The sequence below is a fragment of the Urocampus carinirostris genome, chromosome 12, assembly GCF_059441175.1.
Source record: "Urocampus carinirostris isolate Australia breed hairy pipefish chromosome 12, RoL_Ucar_1.0, whole genome shotgun sequence".
Classification (NCBI taxonomy): Eukaryota; Metazoa; Chordata; class Actinopteri; order Syngnathiformes; family Syngnathidae; genus Urocampus; species Urocampus carinirostris.
The window spans coordinates 8,215,769-8,238,748 of NC_142360.1; the positions used below are offsets into that span (position 1 = coordinate 8,215,769).

The 22,980-nt window shown below is 40.3% G+C and overlaps 1 protein-coding gene across 1 annotated transcript in view; it reads left to right on the forward strand.

Moving 5' to 3' along the window:
- The window catches only part of slc9a7 (solute carrier family 9 member 7), a 67,467-nt gene that overhangs the window by 31,760 nt on the left and 12,727 nt on the right, over positions 1-22,980 (forward strand). The window contains exons 12-16 of the mRNA XM_088349868.1: positions 900-1,011; positions 2,013-2,166; positions 16,437-16,500; positions 17,026-17,108; positions 17,239-17,344. Of these exons, the coding sequence (XP_088205994.1) occupies positions 900-1,011; positions 2,013-2,166; positions 16,437-16,500; positions 17,026-17,108; positions 17,239-17,344 (519 nt within the window). The remainder of the gene's footprint in view (positions 1-899; positions 1,012-2,012; positions 2,167-16,436; positions 16,501-17,025; positions 17,109-17,238; positions 17,345-22,980) is intronic.

The window sequence follows — 22,980 nt, forward strand, 5'->3', positions numbered from 1 at the left end:
TATTTATCTGATCAAGAATAGATGTTTGTTAGATTTTCAGTAGGTTCAAACAGATTCATGAGACTATATGTGTCATTTTGAAACTTTTCAACAATCAATCATTTGGGCCCTCGGCTTGTGGCCATTTTTAATATTTGGCTTTGACACCCCTGGTTTAGAATAGCACAGCTCAAATGGATTTTACTCCAAACACTCTTGGTCCTATTAATTAGAACAAACCAAACAATCTGTCGTGATTACTCATTTCCCTCACCTGTGCCCACTCGTTTGGTGTGAGCTGCTGCTCGTTGCCTGACTGATTCACCTCCTTTTTAAACTCAGTATTCCAGTCAATCCTTGTCAGTCCGTCAGCAAACCTCTGCATACGCAAGGCATGCACTTTGACTCTGGCTCCCATCTGTCCCATCTTCATCCGTATCCTACTCGTCTCCTCCTGAATTCTGATCCATTTTTGCCCTTTGACCACATTCTGATCTCTTGCTCCGGCGATTGACCCGTTTTCCCCCACCGACCACGCTCTGATTTCCCGCTCCGGCTATCGACCCGTTTTTCCCCTGACCACGCTCCGATCTCCCGCCCCAGCGAATCCACTCACTTCCTCATTCCGATCACGCTCCAATCCCGTGAGCTTCTCGTTCCACCTGTCCAGCGATCACCGGATCGCTGGCGTTTGTTTCCTCGCACCTGACTTCCTCGACATCCCAATAAACCTTTGATGCGTTTGGGTCTACCATCCGCTCCGGTTCTGACACAATCGGAAAAATTTGTGTACAACGAAAAATATTAATGAATGAAACAGTATATAAAGTATTGGATGGGTCCCATTTTCGATTCATGTGTATATACTATAGAATGAATCATTATCATCAGAATTGATATCTTAACCAATCGCTTGCTAGATCGCCATCTTCCTGGGACGAGCCCTCAACATCTACCCGCTGTCCTTTCTGCTCAACCTGGGCCGCCGGCACAAGATTAAAGGAAACTTCCAGCACATGATGATGTTTGCTGGTAAGCCTTGGGTTTCTCTTTCTCATCTCCAGTTCTCTAAAACACCTTATAAATAGATAGATAGATAGATAGATAGATAGATAGATAGATAGATAGATAGATACTTTATTCATCCCCGTAGGGAAATTCACACTTCCAGCAGTAGGCTAGTGTTGAAAATAAAACAATGATAAAATAAAAGGAATATAATACATAAATACCCAACGTAACGTGTTGATATAGAGTATTTAAGTAGTGCTACATAAATTACACACTGTAATAAAAATAGGGTAATATGCAATGTGGGGGTGTGGTTTAATGTGGGCTTTTACTCGCCCGGGTGGAGTTAAAGAGCCTCATGGCATGAGGAAGAAATGATCTCCTCAGTCTGTCCGTGGAACAAGACTGTGACATCAGTCTGTCCCTGAAGTGGCTCTTCCGTTTTGAGATGATGCTGTGTCGTGGATGTGATGAATTGTCCATGATTGATTGCAGCTTTTTCTCTCAGCTACTGTTGTCAGGCTGTCCAGCTCTGTGCCCACAACAGAGCCCGCTTTCCTCACCAGTTTATTAAGACGAGAGGCATCCTTCTTCTTGGCGCTGTGTCCCCAACACGCTGCCACATAGAAGAGGGCGCTTGCCACGACAGTCTCATAGAACATTTGTAGGAGCTTTTTGCAGATGTTGAAGGACGCCAGCCTTCTGAGGAAGTGCAGTCGGCTTTGACCTTTCCTGCATAGAGCTTCTGTGTTGCCAGTCCAGTCCAGTTTGTTGTCCAGCTGTACACCCAGGTATTTGTAGGTCTGGACAAATTCTACACATTCTATTCATGTCCGATCAGGCTTTTTTTTCTAATACGTGACATAACGACAAAATATCACGCAGCCCAAGGTCATCCCTATGAGTCACATGTCAAACTGTAGGGCATAATGAGGGCTTTTTGGGGGATTTTTAATCATGATTCCTTGAGGATATAACACAAAAACCAAACCTGGCTTTGATGGTGTATTCCTGGTTTGCAGGACTCCGGGGGGCGATGGCTTTTGCCTTGGCCATCCGTGACACGGCCACCTACGCCCGCCAGATGATTTTCACCACCACACTTCTCATAGTTTTCTTCACCGTGTGGGTCTTTGGAGGCGGGACCACACCCATGCTGTCTTGGCTGCACATCAGGTGACACATCGCTTTCACCCCCACTGTTTTCATGCAAGTTTGCATATCAAGGAAAAATATTTATTTAACAAAGGAAAAACTGCATTATAACCTAAAAAAAAATAGAAGTCTTTTTCGCCAGATTTTTTTTTTAAATCAAATGTTGTTTTGATTAACAAAACTTAGGGTTAATTTTAAAAGCGTTGTTTTTGTTTTGAATGTGTTTATTTGTTTTCAAAAAGATTTTCTTGAAAAGTAAAACATATTAGAAGTCTATGACGTCATGTTTAAGTTTTAGCAAAATGTATCAGAATCTGGGGATGGAAAAAGTGAAATAGTGTGCAATCAAGAACGTTTTCAGCGACAAAGTAGTCGTTTTTAAAGTGAATTTTGAGGATTTTTTGTCACGACCAGAACGGAATCAGGACCCAGATGCAGAACGTTAATCACAAGTTTATGGAGATATAGAGGAAAGGCAGCGCCCGCGCTCCGGTGCTCGCTAGACGCGGGAAGCAAGCCGCTCACAGAATCGGAACGTGGTCTCTGGAGCGGGAGATCGTAGTGTAGTAGATGAAAAAACAGGTTGATAGCCGGGACAGGAGAGCGGAACGTGGTCGGGTCAAAAAAACGAGTTGTTAGCCGGGACGGGAGATCCAAACGTGGTCGAGGTCAAATAACGGGTCTTAGCCGGAGACAACGGGGAAATCAGGAACGGATGGGTGGAAAACGGGTGAAAAAGCGGGACCGACGGGAGTCAGAGTCAAAAAGGCTTGCCTTGCATCAACAGAGGTTTGCAAACGGACTGACAACAGGAGAGTGACAGGACTGGGTTTGAATAGGGCCAGGGTGCCAATCAGAGCCCGCAGCGGTTGGCGCCAAATGAGCGGGTACAGGTGATTCACACCGGTAATCATGACAGGATTTTTTTCCCCCAAAAGTAAAATTGTCAACTACCACCTTTCCTAAGATAACTAAAAAAAAAGTTATTCAATCTTTGAAAAAAGTAGTATGCTTTCCTCATACAAACGAATTATTCTCCCTAATATACTTTTAGTTGGTAGACTATTATTAAGTTTTTCAAGAGAAATATTCAATAGTAGTTTGTTTTTTGGACGGCTACTTTAAAAATCTGCTTTTCCGCTTGAAAATGATCATTCATTTATTTTTAAAACGTGATGAATCTGAATTGTATTTTCCACATATTGCCTGATATTTTTCATGAATTAAAAAAATCAGGACAAAAAGTAAAGGAACAGTCTAAATTTAATTTTGGGAATAAAGTTGGATTTGTCCTTCAAAAAAGTGGGTGAATTTTGGGGTTTCTTCTCAACTTTTTTTCACATTCCATTTCACCGATGTGAAGTGCTAGTATTTGATCTGTCCAATGAGGCGAGGTCTCTTACCAGCCTTTTTCTTATTGGTTGTCCAGAAGATGGGGCCAGAGTGCTCAATTTCCATATGTATGCTTCTGCTGTTTTCGTCCAAATTCCTGCATACTTTCATTCCCTCATTCTGCTCCACCCAAAACTGTCCAAACCAGAGTTCTATTTTGATTTAATGTCACCACAATGACCAAGAATGTGATCCAGCTTTTTCAGTTTTCTTTAAAACATAAAACCCGGTTTAATTGTTGAATACATTTACATGTCTTTGTAAATCACTGTATCATGGTGTGCAGTTTATACAGATACAGCAAGAAAATCTTACTTAAAAGTGCTTTAATGTCACCCGTATTGCCTGAAAAATTTAAATACATCAAATGTCAGGTAGGCAAATATTATTTCATATTGGGCCTTTTAGGGTACCCTCATGCACACTTTGCAAAACGCTGCATTAGATGACTCATGCTCGCTTTTAGCCTCTTATTATTAGTGTTCCTATAAACAGACACGTGCACTCGCACATACATTCACCAGGGAGTTCGGAAAGCGGATTAGGCGCACGTGTGTGTGCAAAAAAAAGAGGCAGTGTTTAATATGAGTAATGCACCCTGGGTGCGAGGAGGGACCATTGTGTTGCCGAAAAGCTCAGCCAAAACCTTTCCCTCTTGAACCCGTCGCCATGGCAACAGGGAGCCGCTGCTCTAGAGAGCTTCTCCAAAACCCAGCAGGGTTGGTGCGATAATATCCGCGGCCTCTTTGGTGTATTATCATGTTCGTGTCAAAATACCGTCATCATCTGGCAATTTTTGCAATTATTTTTGGGGGTCCTTAACATTTAATAAGGATCAGTGACAAGCGGTGAGGATTGTGTCTGGAGAGGCATAGTCATATTTACCAATAACCTACGGGGCGGCAGTGGCTCAGTATGTAAAAGCGCTTGTGTTGGGTTCAAGAGGTCGCAGGTTCGATTACCGGCTGCTCCGTGTTATATGTCAAAGTGTCCTTGGGCAAGACACTGAATCCCTTATGCCCCCGATAAGCAGGTAGTTGCCTTGCATGTCTGATGTTGTTATCGGTATGTGAGTGTGTGTGAAGCACATTGTAAAGAGCTTTGGAAGGTCTTCATTGACTTGAAAACCACAATATTAAAGCAGACCATTTACATTTATGTATAACTTGATTGATATAACAAAAACATAAATATATAAACTGTAGCCTACAAAAAAACATCTTTTCGGCCTGGAGAGGGATGGGTGCCACCCGGCTGTATTTGCCCAAGTCACACCACAGGAAATGGTGCCACCATGACCCTAGTGGTTAAGGGATCCATACCCACCCTAGCTTAGAAATGAAGTCTATGTGCTCCTCCTTTTGAAGAAAAGCATCATCTCATCTCATTTCATTAGCTGTACCGCTGTACTGGACAGGACGGGACAGACAGGATCGATACCAGAAACACAAGCAGATCCGGACAGACGGTTCGATACCGGACAGGACGGGACAGACAGGATCAATACCAGATACTGGAGACTGGAGTCAGATATCAGACAGGACGAGACAGACGGGATCAATACAGGATACTGGAGACAGATTTCAGACAGGACGAGACAAACGGGATTGATACCGGATAAGGGAGACTGCCGCAAGGTATCGGACAGCATGAGACAGGCAGAATCGAGACTAGAAACCGGAGACTGTGGCAAGATAGCAGACAGGACGAGACAGACAGGATCGATACCAGACACTGGAGACTGGAGTCAGATATCAAACGGGACGAGATAGAGGGGATCGATACCGGACAGGATACACAAGCAGGATACCGGACAGAGTCAGAACACACGTCTTGCGGGTGCAGAGGTTCGTTGACTGACAAGGGGTGAGTGAGAGCACTGAGCTTAAAAAGGAGGGAAGCCAATCAGGCAACGAGCTGCAGCTGGCGCCAAACGGGCGGGGCCAAGTGAGGGCAATGGGCAACCGTGACAGCTTTCTGTTAGCTTGCTAATAATATCACTATCTATAGTTTGGTGCTGAGGTTTGAGCCAAATAAAAAACCTTGGTCTCACTATCTTCCTCTGCCAAGAAGCAAAGATAATTGCGTGCCTCACTCTGCATCAGCAGACGTTGAGCAAAGTAATGTTATTGTATTAACATTCATAATATCTTGTGAAAATTTTGAGATTTTAAAAGAGACAATTCCAAATTGGGAGGTTAAACGAGAAAGAACTATAGCACTGAATAAAAATAACTTTATACTATATTCTTAATTTTAGCTTTTTGATGACTAATGAGGCTGTGCCTCACCTGCTTACCCTGACCGCACGTGATAAACAATCCGCATGGAGCTATAAGACTCAGGTGACCACAATGTAACATGAGATATTTACATAGAAATTTCACAGAAAGTATGGTGCAGATCAAGAGTTTTCAAGGTTTAAATACAATGCTGAACTTTTCCTTTTAAACAGTGCCTGTAACAGGACAGTAACACAGCGGCAGAAAACGGCATCTTTGTAGTTAGATCACCCTATTGTGGTATATTCTTGGCATTCCATTTTTAACAGGCGTTTTTTAGAATTAGTATTCATAATATAATGGAAAAATTAAGCGTTTTTAAAAAAGAAAATCGAAAATTGTGAAGTTTAATGAGGAACTTTTAACACAGAAGAAACTATTTTATATATTTGTATTTTCTATTTCTATGGTGACAGATGAGGCATACACTCACCTGCCTCCCCTGACTGCACTTCACTTGTAAGGATATAGTTTAACTTCATTTTGCTACATGATTTATCAACTGGGCAGCGCGGTGGTTAGCACGTGTGCGGCACAATTCTGACGTCATGAATTCAAACATTCCCGTGTGGAGCTTGCATGTTCTCCCCGTGCTTGGGTTTTCTCCATGCTCTCCATTTTCCTCCCACATTCCAAAAACATGCATGTCAGGTTAATTTGCCGGTCCAAATTGTCCTTAGTGTCTGTGTGCCCTGCGACCGGTTCAGGGTGTCCCCCTGCCCACTGCCCAAAGAGAGCTGGGATGGGCTCCAGCACCCCCGAGACCCTACTGAGGATAAGCGGTGAAGATAATGAATGGATGGATGGATTTATTACTGTTTGCAAATGAGTTTCAACATCTGAGAGGTCCTTAAACTAACAGAGTGAATTGGAAAAACATTACCAGGATTTTTTGATTACAATACACAACTTAAATATGTTATTGTAAATTAATGAATGTCATCACAAAAAAATCCCCTATCAACATTTTTTTAATTGATAAGACCTCCATGATCCATCGTTTTGCTCCAGGCCATTTTGCCACTTATCTAGTGGTCAAACATTGGAACGACATTTACACAGAAAATAGAATATCGAAGGGGGCGTATCTTCACTATGAAAGTACAAGAAGCAGTTGTGGGAAGTGACTAAATGGTGACCAGTGGTGATGGTGTCATTGGGTGTCTTCTGCTTTTCTGCTCTTGGTTTTTCAAATCGGATGGGATGGTCATGTGGTCTCAAGGCTAGTGGATTATAGTGATTGGATGCACTTTTGATGGTAGGGATTTCTTAATCCACCACTTACAGTCATACCACAACTATTCCAAAGCCGTGATAAAAAACATGAAATGGAACGGCACGCAACTGTCACCAACATCAAATGGTGCAGTTCATGTTACGTATTGATCTGAAAAAAGACCAAAGTAGGAGAAAAAACAGAGATGCTAATTATAAAATGAAATAGTTGGCACAGTTCCTTGAACCCATCAATGATCCTGAACCTCTCTGAATTAGTGATTATCGATATTCTAATATATCCTTTTATTGAAGATGCTAAGTCATTTTTTGTCGACTATCGTTCTCAACTCTAAAAAGTGTATTTGGTAGAGTGTAGACAGGATAGATATCAAAACTGGATATCGAAATTAAACAGGACAAACTTGACGGAACAAAACTGGAGATCGATATTCAAACAGGACAAAATAGACGGGAACAAAACCGGACAGGGGTCACACGAGCAGGATACCGGACAGAATCTAAACCCACGTCTTGCGGGTGCAGAGGTTCGTTGAGGGACTGACTAAGGGCGAGTGAGAGCACTGAGCTTAAATAGAAGGAAAGCCAATCTCTCAACGAGCCGCAGCTGGCGCCACACGGGCGGGGCCAATTGGGCGCCATTGCAACCATGACAGTTTGTTTTAAGTATCGAATTACTTTCTTCAATTTTATTAAAATAAACAAATCAATTAAATGTATTCTTATCAAAACATACTGTATATAAGATCATTAATTATTTTTCCGTTTAACCCCCCATCCCTCTCTTTTATCTAATAACTATAAAAAAAAGATCTGATATTATAAATGGCAGATTATTTTCTTGAAAAAATACTTTTGATTAATTTACAATCCAAGGATGGTTTTAGTGGATTATTTAATCTAGAAAATTCTAAGCACTATTTTCTTATTTTGTAATTACTTCAGTAATTATTTTTCATACAATTATTGTAGTTTTTATTCATTTACATGTGTATACATATACATATGTTTTAGGGATTTTCTTTTAATTTTTCAAATTTTAAGTATTATTTTTATGAGCTACACAAAAAGTATTTATAAATAGATTAAAAGAAAAAGTATATTACATTTAATTAACACAAGTAGAAACCTTAAAGTAGAAAATACCTAGTCTGGGCAAAATTATCTGATATGATTAATGATAAATGATTTTGCTAATTGAAATACCATTTTCTTTTTTTTTAAGAATTATTGTAAGTAAAATTATTTTACTTTTTATTAATTTACAATTGAACAATGATTTAATATTGCTAACTGTAAGTGTTAATTGTATCACCATCAGTCGGACTGTCCAATATTTATAGCAAATGCATTATACCACAGGTGTCGAACTCATTTTAACTCGGGGGCCACACGATAGAACAAACATTCTCTTGGTCGGCCGGACTAGTAGATTGAGGAGAAAGAAAAAGAAAGAGAAAGAAATAAGAGAAAGAGAGGGGGAAAAGAGAGAATGTGGGAAAAGGAAAGAGAGAAAGAGAGAGAGAGAGAGAGAGAGAGAGAGAGAGAGAGAGAGAGAGAGAATAGAGATAAAAAGGGAAATAGTTAGAGAGGTGGAAAAGAAAGAGAAAGTAAGAAATCCAAAGAGAAATAGAAAGAGAGAAGGAGAAAAATAGAGAAGGATAGAAAGAGATAAGGGAGAGCAAAAGAGAGAGAAAGAGAGAGAAAAAGAAAAGAGAGAGAAAAGGAAAAATGGAAGAGAGAGCAAAAGAAGGTATAAAGACAAAGAGAGAGAACGAGACAAAGACGATAAAAAAGATAAAAAGAGAGACAGAGAGAGTGAAAGAGAGGGAGATAGAGTGTGAGAAAAAAAGAGAGACAGGGAGAGAGATAGAGAGTGAGAAAAAAGAGAGGAAGAGAGAGAGAAATACAACTACAGCATCTTTGTGAGAGGCACCTGGCTTTGGTAATATCAAGTGGACATATTTTAACCTGCAGCTCGTTTTTCTCTTGTGCTTCCCTCAGCATTGTCTCGCGGGCCGGATTCAATCCCTTCGCCGGCCTGATCCGGCCCGCGGGCCGCCCTTTTGACACCTCTGCATTATACATTTACACTTATCCTATCAGTAAGCATTATTTTTCTCATTTATTGAATTTTTTCAAGAAAATATCTTTAAAAGGATAGTGAGTAATGTTTAGTGCCTCGTAGTTCAGTCAACAAAAAATATTGATTTGAATAATAGATTGAAAAATACTTGAACCATGATACCAATGTTAATTTTTATAAATATTCATAGGTTGAGAAATTTGTGTTTCTTTTCCATACCTAGTAGCCACAGCCATGTTTGTTTAGTTTCTTTTAGCTTCACTGTGCTCATTTGTCACTGGTTTTAAAGAATAAATTGCCATCTAGTGGTGAAGTTATACACAATGTACCTTTAATAAAGTTATTTGCTTTTGTATTCATTCACGATATAATACATTTTCAGTGAAATTGTTGTTATTTAGTTTTTCAAATGTTTGGACTTTTTTTTTTTAATAAATACAGTCAAAAGAAATGAGGAAAATGAAATGCCGACCGAGCAAGAATTGAAGTTTGTGGGTCAGTGTTTTATGTCGGTGAAGTGGAAGAGGAAGGCGTCTTTTGGACACCATTTCCGCCATTTGGGCCGCAGACAAAATACGACGTGATGAGGAATCACGAATGGCTGTTCCGAGACCGACTGGGGGCCGTTTTCAGGATTAGCTGACGAGCGGAAGTCAGTCTTACATAAGCGAGTGTGTGCGTGTTTCTTTTGCGTGGGTTTTATCTCCCTTTAAGGGGCCCCTGCAGTTGTCTTCCATCCTCTGAGAGGCGCAGTGTTTTATATTTTTGCACTTTTCATGAACTTTCACCACTATAGGACCCTGTTTGATATTTCGAGAAATTTTCCCCTGAAGCCAATTTGACTAAGATATGTGGAATTTACTTGCGTGTTTATCACGAGTCCATGCATGTAAGTAGATAAATATCGTCTGACTTATTTTCCCGAGAGTAGTTTTCTCAAAAAACACTTTATAATAAACCTTTTTTAAATATTTATAATAACCTCATATTCTAGATTACAAGCTGCTATTTTTTTCACCATTTTAAACACTGTGGCTTACATTACGATGCGGTGTCAGAATGGAAACAGGACCCAATTGCGTTACGTTTCTCAAAAGTTTTATTAAAGGAAAGAGGAAGGGCTGTGCCCACGATCCGGTGATTGCTGGACGCGGGAAGCCAGTCGCTTTGAACGCGGAAGTGGATCTTCTGTGGCGAGCGATGGCGGTGTCGGTAACGGAAAACGGGTTAGCAGGAGAGCAAAAACGTGGTCGGGGTCGGAAGTGATTCGTAAGCCAGGAAAGGAGAGTAGACGTGGTCGGGGACAAAAATGGGTTGAACTTGAGAGTAGACATGTTCAGGATAAAAAAATGGGTCGAAGCCGGGGGACAGACGGGAGCAAAAAACAGGTGTAGTGTTAACTGAGGTTTGCAGACAGACTGACAAAAGGGGACAGATAGGAGTGGGTTTAAATAGGGACAGCGAGCCAATCAACAGTCCAAGGCAGTTGGGGACAGGTGATTCACATCAGTAATCATGTCTTGCGGCTTATTTATTTTTGTATTTTCATGCAAGGCGAATTCTCAAAAGTGTCTCGGCAGCGACTGTAAACTTGCTTAGAACTGGCGCGGACCAGAGAAATCTGACTCTTTCAATAAAACAATGCATCGTGAGGGTACGCAGCAGGTGATGGCGCAATGTGATTTCTGTCCAGTGCTCTGAATGTCAAAGTGAAGGAATTCAATGAAGCGCTGGTAGACAGCAGTAGTAACTATGAATACCTTTGGTAGCCAAATGCCTCGAAATGTAATTAGTGAAAAGTATGAATTGATGAACGAGACCCTTATGCCTGTATGGATGGTGCTCCATGTGGCTAATCTCAAGCTCTCCCATTCCTTGTGGACATGAGAGAGTGACAGTGAGCAAACCAGGTATTTCTGCTATTACATAGTAAAAATCATTATACATGCCAACACTAGTTACTATCAAACAGGGGTTCATGGTTGTTATTTGGCCGACAGTTATCAGACTCATAACAGCCTCATATGACGTTACAGTTTTGGGCCCGATAGGAAAAATATACCCTGTGGTAAAATAGTCACATGCTGCAACACTAAAATATTTCATCAGCTCACAGTAAGATTCCGAGCTTTTGAATATAATGATTTTTGTGACACTCCCGCGTAAATGTTAATGCCAATTTAATTGACTGCTGCAGTCGCAGTCTGCAAACAAGTATCTTGATAGTGGCATAACCCAATTGTCAAGACCAGAACGGACACAGGACCCAACAGCGTTACGTTTCTCACAATTTTTATTAAAGGAAACAGGAAGGGTTTTGCCCACGATCCGGTGTTCGCTAGGCGTGAGAAGCAAGTCACTCTCGTACTCGGATTGTGATCCGAACACAGAAGTGGATCGTCCGTAGCGAGCGATGGTGGTGTCAAGGACGGAAAAACAGGTCGATAGCTGGGACAGACGGGAGCAAAAGCGGGACAGGTTGGGGTCGAAAAAGGCTTGCCTAGTATACACTGAGTTTCGTAGACGGACTAACAACAGGGAATTGACAGGACTGAGTTCAAATAGGGACAGGGAGCCAATCAAAGCCTGCGACGGGTAGCGCCAAATGAGCGGGCAAAGCTGGGTCCAATCAGTAATCATGACACCAATACTTTTCTGTGCTAGACATTTCCCCGCTGATTTATGAAAAAAAAAGTAAAATAACAGGTGTTAATCAGTTAATTCCTGTGGCTTTTTAAGTCTTCAGCTAAAAATCCTGTGCAAAAACAAAGTTTTTTCCTTAAATTTGCTCATACGGCTTTTCATCAGGTGCTCTCTCTAGACTGGAATTTATGATATGAACAAAAAGATGGAGTCATTAAAGCTTCTGTTCAATTGATAAGTTGTAACATGAAACACTAACAAAGATAGCGCCATCTCGTGCTGAATGAATTCATTCAGTAAAGTGTGCACTATTTAGCACCTCCAAGTGGTAAAAAAATAATTATAATTGAATATATATATATATATATATATATATATATATATATATATATATATATATATATATATATATATTCATTTATAATTATTATATTATATCTATATATATATATATATATATATATAGGGGGCAGCACGGCAGCGCAGTGGTTAGCGCATGTGCGGCACAGTTCATGTCTTGGGAACCTCCTGCGCGGGTTCGAATCCAGCTCCAGACTTCCTGTGCGGAGTTTGTATGTTCTCCCCGTGCTTGCATGGGTTTCCTCCGGGCACTCCGGTTTCCTCCCACATTCCAAAAACATGCATTTCAGGTCCAAATTGTCCCTAGGTGTGAATGAGCGAGTGAGTTGTCTGTCCCTGTGTGCTCTGCGATTGGCTGGCAACCAGTTCAGGGTGTCCCCTGCCCACTGCCCGATGATTGTTGGGATGGGCTCCAGCAATCCCCCGCGACCCTACTGAGGATAAGCGGTGTAGCTAATGAGATGAGATGAGATATATATATATTTATATATATATATATATATATATATATATATATATATATATATATATATATATATATATATCGGTATATTGATTTAAATAACATACAAAAATACATTGACAAATGTGCATTTGAAAAAAATACTCTTAGGTCAAGTAATAGTATTTGTTTTACATAACATGGGGCTCACCTAGAGAGAAGTGAAATGATTGTTTTGTCAAAACCAGTACAGATACAGGACCCAATCGCGTGACATTCTCACACAAGCCCTTTATTTTATGGTAAATGGGGAGTCATGCACGATAGGAAGCCGGTCTGGCGTGGAAGGGCAGGACGCCAGAGACCGACGAGATCGATAACGAATCAGGGTAACGAAAATAAACAGGAGAAACTAGACGGGAACCAAAACTGGAGAAACTAACCAACAGGACAAGAATAGACGGAAAACAAAACTGGAACCCGAGATTTAACAGTACAAAAATAAACGGGAACAATACCGGACTGCAGATATCACAGGAAAACGGGACAGAATCCACGTTTTGTGGGGCAGAAGTTTGTTGACGAGCTGATACTGAAGCAAGAGAGCGCTGAGCTTTATATACACAGAAAGTCAATCTCGAAACGGGCTGGCACAATACGGGTGGGGCCAATTGAGCACCATGGCAACCGTGACACACACGGGCGCGGCCAAGTGGGCGCCATGGCAATCATGACATGTTTTCCATCATGCTGCTACGGGCACCCCTAAAAACCCCTCAAACTTCTAAAAAGCCGGGCAAAAAAAGAAAAATAGTGTGATTTCAGAATTTGTAGTTTGTGTCCTTTTTTGGGCTTGGTAGCACTTGTTCATGGTTGCACTACACCAAGGGGTCTCCATCCAACCTGTTAATAATATATTAACAACATAGTAATCATATATTATTTTAGAAATGCATATCAAACTGGTTGTGCAAATCAGTAACAACATTTTAGCTCTCAGCTTCGAAAGGTTGGCGAGTGGCCACATATAGTGGTCAAATATTACAGTGTCACTTAAAAATCTTCTTCCCACTAGCTTTTGCTAGCTTCTCCAACAAACCGCTAGCGCCAGTTGTAACATGTTTCAAAAAATAGAAGCTAGTCTAAAGTAGTACCATGAATCTCAGTAAACATGTCTGCTAGGCTCAAAAAACAATCTTAAAGGGACACTGTGATATTTGACCACCAGATTTTGCTGTATTGTGTAATGCAATTGAAAACATATGCTACAAAACAAGTGGAAGAATACAAAATACGGAAACTCAAAGTGACCAAACCGCACCATTTTTCTTCTCATGTTTAGCCAAACCTTTCACCAGAAGGCGCTAAATAATACACACGGTCTCCATAAGATGTCATTACTGATTTGGATCACTTGTGCCCGCTCCTTTGGCGCCAGCCGCTGCGGGCTACCTGATTGGTTCCCTGTCCTTTTTTGAGCCCAGTCCTGTCACTCTCCGGTTGTCAACCTCTGTTGTTACAAGGCAATCATTTTGACCCTGACTCCCGCTTGTCTCGTTTTTGCACCCGTTTTTTTCCACCTGTCCGTTCCTGATCTCTCCGTTTGTCTCCGGCTCCGACCTGTTTTTGACTCCGACCAAAGGTGTGCACAGACAACAGATTATTGCAAACCACAGACTATTATTACACCATCACCTGATCTAAAAACTACATGAGTGCAAGGAAAAACTCAAAAACCTCCACATGAGGAAAATAAAGAAACCTTGAGAAGGGACTGCACATGAGCATGACCAGGCCGCAATGAATGTTGTAATAACCTTAGAGGTGCATTTAGGGTCTTTGTCATGCTGTAACATTGCCCTGCGACCCAGTTTCTGGATGGAGGGGGGCATTCCCTGCTCCAGTATTTCACAGTAGTAGTTTGTGTTTCCCTTAATTAAGCAGACCCAAACCATGACATTCCCAACACCATGCATAACATTCGGCACGACACAAACATGTTTGTCGTCCTCACTTAGTTGCCGCCACACATGCCTCACACCATCTAAACCAAACAAATTATTCTTTGTCTCATCAGACCACAGGATATTTTTCCAGTAAGCAATTCCTGATAAAACAAATGGATGCCGCCATTTTTTGGAAGGGGTTAAAAAATGGCCAGTATCAAGTAACAGCTCAAAAAGTCCGACAAAAAAAAAGGAATGACGCCATTTTAGGTTAAAGCGGCCATCTTAGAGTCATTTGTATTAAAACGTTTTTTAAACAAATTGGTGGACCTCTTTTTAAATCCATGGCCTTGTTTGTTTAGAAGTTTATGTGTCATGGCATGCTCACAAGTCTTCATGTAATTTAAAAAGAAACTGTTGTCGGGAGTTTTAGAAGAAGGATTTATGAATTTATTTGTTTCTTTGGAGTGGCTACTGAGAATTATCTGAACAAAAAACGCCTTTACCCCAAAATGATATTTATTGCATTGTTGTCATGGAAACCCCTAAAACCAACCGCATGAATTCCTCACTGTTCATTGTGTGCAGAATTTAATAGAAGGCCGCACTTGTCTGCTCAGGCTCGCGTTCAAAGAGATTATTGTCGACTGCTTCCCGTCTTATGTGAATTAAAAGTGCCCCTCTTTAAATCCTGCTTGTGACCATTTTAATCCCCCTCGTGCTGTAAGAGACACCAGTGAGGGATTTGTCCCCGAGAGTGTTAGGCATATGTTTTTTCTATTGCCAGTGTGGTAAATTAACACTATTTAGATTTTTAAAAAAAGAAGGAAGAAGTGTAAAGGTGTAACCAATTATTTTTGGATTTAGATCTCATAACACAGGAATGTGCAAAGTCCGGCCTGGGGGCCAGTTTTGGTCCATGATCAAATTTTTACTGGCCCGCGGCCTCTGTCATAAAATGAATAATATGCGGCTCGGCGATAAAAAATAAATTTGTACCAAAAAATAAATAGATCACCATTTCACCAGATGATGGCAGTAGCCCCTTAGCCACCTTGCCCTTGGCTTTCTGTAATAATTTTAGCCCACCCCATTTACGACATGGCGACTGTGAATGGAAAAGGGAAAGTTGATTGTGAGGGCTGCCGCTTCCAGGACGAGTGATATCGGAGTGTTTTTCTTTTGAAAATCTGAAAGAACTGCCTAATTTGCCAAGAGACTGTGGCTGTTTTCAAAGAATTGAATATCAAGAGGCACTACCAGATAAAACATGCTGACTAGGACAAGCTAACTGGAAACGAACGCTGTGAAAAGGTGAAGCAACTGGAAGCTGTTTTAACGGTACAGCAGAGTTTTTTCACAAGACCCTAAAAGTCAAATGAAAATGCTACACAGGTGAGCTAAGAGGTTGCAACGCTGATTGCAAAACAATGTGAACCTTTGACTGTGAGTGATTTTATTAAAGACTGTTCAAAGAATGCCAGGCTAAATAGTCTGCCCTCACACATTTTCACCTTACCAAATATGGCCCGCTTTGTCAAAAGTTTGGACACCCCTGACATAACATTAAAAACACCCTAACGTCAATACAACGGAGCAGATCAATGGTACTTCAATTAGTTTCGATTAGACATGTTTAAGCAGATAATAATGATATACCAGCTCAGTAGCCTAGATGGTAGTGTGCCGGCTTTGAGACTGGGAGGTCGCTGGTTCGCGCCTCGACCGAGACATACCTAATTGGTATAATGGCGGCGCCCTCTGGCTGCGGCTGCACCGACTCGCTACAACGGGTCAGGTGTATCGACATTTCGTTCTGTGTACATTGTTACAAAGAATGACAATACAAAGGAAATTATTATTATTATTATTATTATACATTTTTTTACATTTTCATGTCACAGGGTGGGAATGGATTCAGATCATGACCCGCAACCTTGTGCAGAAACTTTCCAGGTCCTACAAGGGGTGAGTAGTATAATACTTCAAAGTCATCTTATGTATTGCAATAAATAAAAACATATAATACTACACAGGAGGTTCCCAAGACCTTAGAACTGCGCTGTGGCACAGTTCTAAGGCCTTGGGAACCTCCTGTGTGGGTTCAAATCCAGCTACCGGACTTCCTGTGCGGAGATTAGAATAAATTACTTAATACAGTTACTTTTAAAAAATGGGTAATAACTAAATACAATCAAAGGAACTTAGTAAATAACGATTTGACCCAGTAATTGGTTGAGCTGAAAAATCAGTTGATATGTAAAGGTTTCTTCTTTCTTTACGCAGGAAGGAATGATTCTAAGTGACTCTGTATAATCGTTGCTACTTTTACTTCTGCAATTGAAGAGGAACAAGACATGAAAATACCTCAACTGTCAGATCAGGAAATAGATTCCTGCCCTTGAGAACCCCTTGAGTTTTTTGGGGGGTATTTGAACATCCAACATCTAACCCCACAAGGCAATCCATTTCCTTTTTTTTTGCACTTTGCAGGATGCCCCCCAGGCTGAAAGGCAGAGCAAAACCAAACAAGAGAGCGCCTGGCTTTTTAGGATGTGGTACATCTTTGATCACAAGTATCCTTTTTTCAATGAAATAACAAAGCTGTTTATCATTTATAGATTTAAGTGGAAATCAAATAATTTGGTTGCAATGATGAAACATTAAAAATTACCTCCAGAGTTTTTTTCCTTAGCTGTTGTTCAGCTACTTGAAGCCTATCCTGACACACAGTGGTCCCCCACTCGCGTCCACGCTGCCTGGATACTGTGGACCCCTGGCTAGCTGCTTGACAAGCCCGCGCGTCAACGAGGTCAGTCAATAATTATTCTACACAAACATACTTCAATGCTTAATTATTATTTAAAATGTTACTGATCACTTCTAAAGAAATATGTTATTCATTAATTTATTTTTGGTCAACTTTTTAACCCCTTAACGATCCTGCTAAAATTCCAATCCTAGACATCCCAAAGTAAATGGAATGCTGGTTTTCAACCCTTTGGAGAATATGAACAGTTTTGGTATCTTTTGAAAGGCAACATTTTAAGTTTTGTCCCAAACTGAAATAATTACTGCGAGTGCTACAACACACAGAAATAGGTCAAATGATGCAGGAATGCTTTTAGGCGTTTTTTTATCTGTCGGCATTATCATATGTTTTGGAGTAAATATTTTCCATGGTTGGATTCACTAGACTGTCCTGAATGTAACAAGACCATGTACGCGGAGAATTGTTTCATGAGCTGACTACCAGGGGACGCTGTTCATCGATCTGACACAGAGCGCTTAATCACGCCTAACATAGGTAGGGTATCCAAAAATCACAAGCAGAGCAAATATGGCGGTCGAACCAACAACAGCGAGTGACTCTTTAGTTGCTGACTGCATGTCTGTATCATTTCTTCTTTATTTTGCAAACTTATCTCAAAAGTCAGTAGAAAAGGGTATCAACTATTATATACAGTTATATTCATGGAATCAAGGTGTCCAAAGACACTAATAACCTCTTAAGGGTAGATACAAAATGTTGGAGATCTATGAGAAAGTCGTCAGCCCCGTACCAACTACACATATAGATTCAATTTCATAAATTCATAATCTATGACAAAACAAACCCAATCTGGATTTTTTAAGGCGTGTCCAGGTTGTACACAGATTCATGTGACCTCAAGAAACTCACTGTACCATATTCCCCCACTGACAACTAACCGACCTGACAGCAGCGTTAACTTCAATTTAATAAAAATAAAACACTTAATGTAGAACAAATAACTTTGTATCGGTTCCCATCAATCCTCTGCATGTAGTTGATTGTGAGGGCGCTCGCATGCCTTCAGCCATTTCCAGAGGTGGGTCGTAACGGAGTACATTTACTCTGATACATTTATGAGTACGTTTTGGGAAATTTTATGCTTTGGGGAGTATTTTTAAATCCATAAACGTTTACTTGAGTATATTTGTGCAGAAAAAAAACTACTTTTACTCCGCTACATTAGGCAACATTGAATCCGTTACTAAAAAAAAAACCTCCACTTAAGTACACGTCTATCTTTCACTACTATTTTGATGCAGAACTCCGCCAGGCTCCAACTGCTATTTAAGGTCAACAAAAACATAGTGTCAGAAAACATCCAAAATGTATTCATTCGGAAAGAGGGAAATTATAACTTAAGGGGCTGTAGTAAATTCATAATCCCAAAGGTGAGAACTACCAGGAAAAGTATGTGTGTGTCTATGTGTGGAGTCAAACTTTGGAATAATTTACAAGACGAGATCAAACAATGTCCAACTATTCACTTGTTGAAATTTAAATATAAAAAAACATTACTGGCAGAATACAGAGATGAAGAAAATGGGGTATGAGTGATACGAGAGAGTGGGAATGGTGCGTTTACAACTATGGTTAACTTTGTTGTTATTGTCGCTATTATTATATCTTAACTGTTATTAATAATATTATTGCTATTTTTGTTATTATCATTGGTGCCGCAATGATGTTTGGTGACTAGTGGCATTATGACATTGAGGGATGGGTAGTACAAAGATTAGTGTATAAAATATGTGACTATTATTATTATAATTATTGATATCTGACCTATGTAAGATGTATATCCATGAGACTATGTTATATTAGACACAAGAGGAGAAGAGGATCTGTAAAATGTATTTAATAGGGAAGATGAAAGGTAAAATAAGCGTCTGCTTCTTACTTCCTCTTTTCGAACATGTTATGTAACATTATTTTGTTGTTGAGTCATTGTTTTTGTCCTGTTTTTATTATAATGTTCGAAATAACGTTTTTATTCAGTCATTCATTCATGTTAACCAATCAAACTTAGCAGCCTCGTCACGTGACCATATTCAACTTTAGCGGGGGAAGTTGTTTTTGGATGAAACATATCGAAAATGTCGCTTAGCAATACTGACTATGTAAACACAAAAGAGGAGGAGCACCCCTGGCCTCACTTCAAAAGCATGTTCCCCTTTCTGCATTTAAGAATTCAACATCGAACTTGAGAAAACATGCAGCAGTAAGTTTCCTGAATTCAAATTTCAACTTCGCTTAGGTTTTATCTATTATTTATTACTTGCTTGTTTTATTCTTGTTTTATTGCTGTTTGACTATTTCATTCTACTTTTAAATTAAATGTATTTTCTTGTCGATTGGATGGACTTTGATAATTTGACTATCTGATTGGTTGTTTACAAAAGTAAACAAAATAAATACCATGTTGCTACAGTTACTCAGTACTTGAGTATTTTTCCACTAAGTACTTTTTTTACTTTTACTCAAGTGAGTATTTGGATGACTAATTTTACTCCTACTTGAATAATGTTATTCTGAAGTAACAAGACTTTTACTTGAGTAAAAACTTGGCTACTCTACCGACCTCTGGCCATTTGAAACACTTCTCCAAATTAGTTTTTTGCCGAGGAAAATGGACAAACCTCACCCGTACCAATCGTTCCGGATACCTCTGATCAATGATACAAGTGCTCCAGACACATCGTCGAAGCATTTTGATACAAAACACTCTACTTCCAAATGTTTTAGGTTACAAAGCTACTCCCTGAACAAAATAAATTTGTGAGTAGAGGTACCACTGTACAAGCTGGTGGATCATAATTGATACAAAGATGGCCGACCTAAATCAGCAGCCACCGCCTGTCATCTACTTCACGTTCTGATCGGCTGAGAACAGGCGTGATCTATTAATTTGTGTGTCACGACCAGAACGGAGACAGGACCCAATTGCGTAAAGTTTATTACAAGTATTGTTGAAAGAAACAGGAAGGGCTGCACCCACTATCGGACGTTCGCTGGACGCGGGAAGCAAGTCGCTCTCGCACTCGGATTGTGATCCGAATACAGAAGGGGATCTTCCGTAGCGAGCGATGGTGGTGTCAGGGACAGAAAAACAGGTCAGTAGCCAGGACAGGGAGAGCAAAAACGTGGTCGGTGTTGGAAACGAGTCGTAAGCCAGGACGGGAGAGTAGACGTAGTGGGGATCAAAAATGGGTCGTAAGCCGGGACGGGGGATCAGACGTGATCGGGATCAAAAGAGGTCGTAGCTGGAGACAAACGGGAGCAAAAACGGGACAGGGTCAAAAAGGCTTGCCTTGTATAAACAGAGGTCCGCAGACGGATTGACAACAGGAGAGTGACAGGACTGGGTTTAAATAGGGACAGGGAGCCAATCAGTTGGCGCCAAATGAGCGGGCACAGGTGATTCTTTTTTTGGTTTGAACAAATGTATTGACACTAATAACAGAAAAAACAATCATGACAATCCCAACAGCAATTAAGCACACTCACAATATTATATTTCAATATGACTTTTTTAACAGCAAGCACAATGTCACAATGACAGGTGAGCTTTGCCGGGTTTATAGTTTTCTGGTATCTTGTTTCAAAAGGATCGTGATGTTTTTATGATGAGTACATTTAGAATCCTATGAGTTTAAGCATGACATCGTGAAGACATGTCTTTGTTTGTCAACAGTATGGCAGCCCGCCAGCACGTTAAAGAAAAAACAACAACAACAGCATTTTGTACAAATTAGCATGCATGAAAACACAGTAAAAATATGTTAGCAGATTATTTTCCCTCATCTAAATTGTTTTTTTTTATCAAATAATGTTTTCATAAAATGTTGACTCTTTTGGTTGAAAAATATAGTGATACTGTATAAAAAATGATCTGCCCAATTTTTAAAACTTTTACCAGGAAAAAGTACTCAATGTTTCTACATTTTAAAGATTATTTTTCTTATTTCAATATATTTGTTTTGAGAGTTTCTGAGGTGGGACGCTGCAGGAATGAGAGAAAAAAAATAAATGAAATAAAATAAAAAAGGTTTTGTGAAATTACAGTATATAGCAAAATAGGAAAGAAGTTAAATGATTTGTCACTTTTCTTTTTGAAATAAATTTTCTTTATTTTTGCTTAGAAAAACTATAATGTGTTATAACATAAAATACAATTCTAATTTACTATATTTATTTTCAATTTTTTACTTGGAGTTTCTAAGGAGGGAGAGAAAATTATATAAAGAATATGAATAATAGTATAATGAAATCGGAAAAGTTGTCAGAACCCGAACAAATGGTGGACCCAGACGCGTAACGTTTTCACACAAGCTCTATTTTACTGGAATGGGGCAGTCATGCGTGTGAACACAAACGCCAGTGATTCGGCAATCGCTGGGCAGAAGAAGTGAGACAGAGGAGTCAGGCGTGGGAAAACAAGAAGCCAAAGGCAGACGAGATCGAAACCGGACAGGACAGATGGGTTTTGATACTGGATACAGCAGCAAGATACCGGACAGGACGGGACAGATGGGTTTTGATACTGGATACAGCAGCAAGATACCGGACAGGACGGGACAGACAGGATCGTAACGGATACTGGATCCCGGACAGGACAGACAGGATCGATATCGAATACTGGATACACGAGCAAGGTATCGGACAGGACGGGCCAGATGGGATCGATACTGGATACTGGAGCAAGATACCGGACAGGACGGGATCGATACCGGATACTGGATACACGAGCAAGATACTGGGCAGGGCATGACAGACAGAATCGATACCGGATACAGGAGCAAGATACCGGACAGGGCATGACAGACGGATCGATACCAGATACTGGAGCAAGATACCGGACAGGACGGGACAAATGAAATCGATACCGGATACTGGAGCAAGACACCGGACAGGACGAGACAAATTAAATCGATACCGGATACTGGAGACACAAGCAGGATACCGGACAGAATCAAAATACACGTCTTGCAAGTGCAGAGGTTCGTTGAGGGACTGACAAGGAGTGAATTAGAGCACTGAGTTTAATAGGAGGGAACGACGAGCAGCAGCTGGCGCCAAACGGGCGCGCCCAAGTGAGGACAATGGGCAACCGTGACAAAAGTAATATAAAAAATATAGAAAAAAATTCTTACAGGAAGCTACCAAAAGCCAACAAAACAACAGATTTTAGTGAATAAGATTTTTATTTTCTTTACAATTTTTTTCTAGTTTTTTACTTCCATTAGTTTGATTCTTTACTAATCAGTAACGCTTTTTGGCCACAAACAAAAAAATGTATTCTTTTCTCACTGAAGAAACGTTGTTAATAGCAGGAAAAGCTAACATGACTTCTGGATATTTCAATTACAAAAAACAATCTCTTTGTTTATTATTATCAAACAACACCAAGACTCTGCGATGCTACCAAAACTAGCATGTAGCTAACGCTAGCATATAAATGAGTTTCAACATAGTCGGTCACAGCGTCGTAACAAAAGCACTTTTGTGGATAAATGGCATTTCTTTTTAGCCCCGGGAAGTTTCCCGTTGGAATACTGAAGCTTTTTTTTTTCACTCGGGAGAATTGGAACGTTGTCAGGGTTTTCCTGCCTCCTGCCAGCAAATGCCCACAAAGG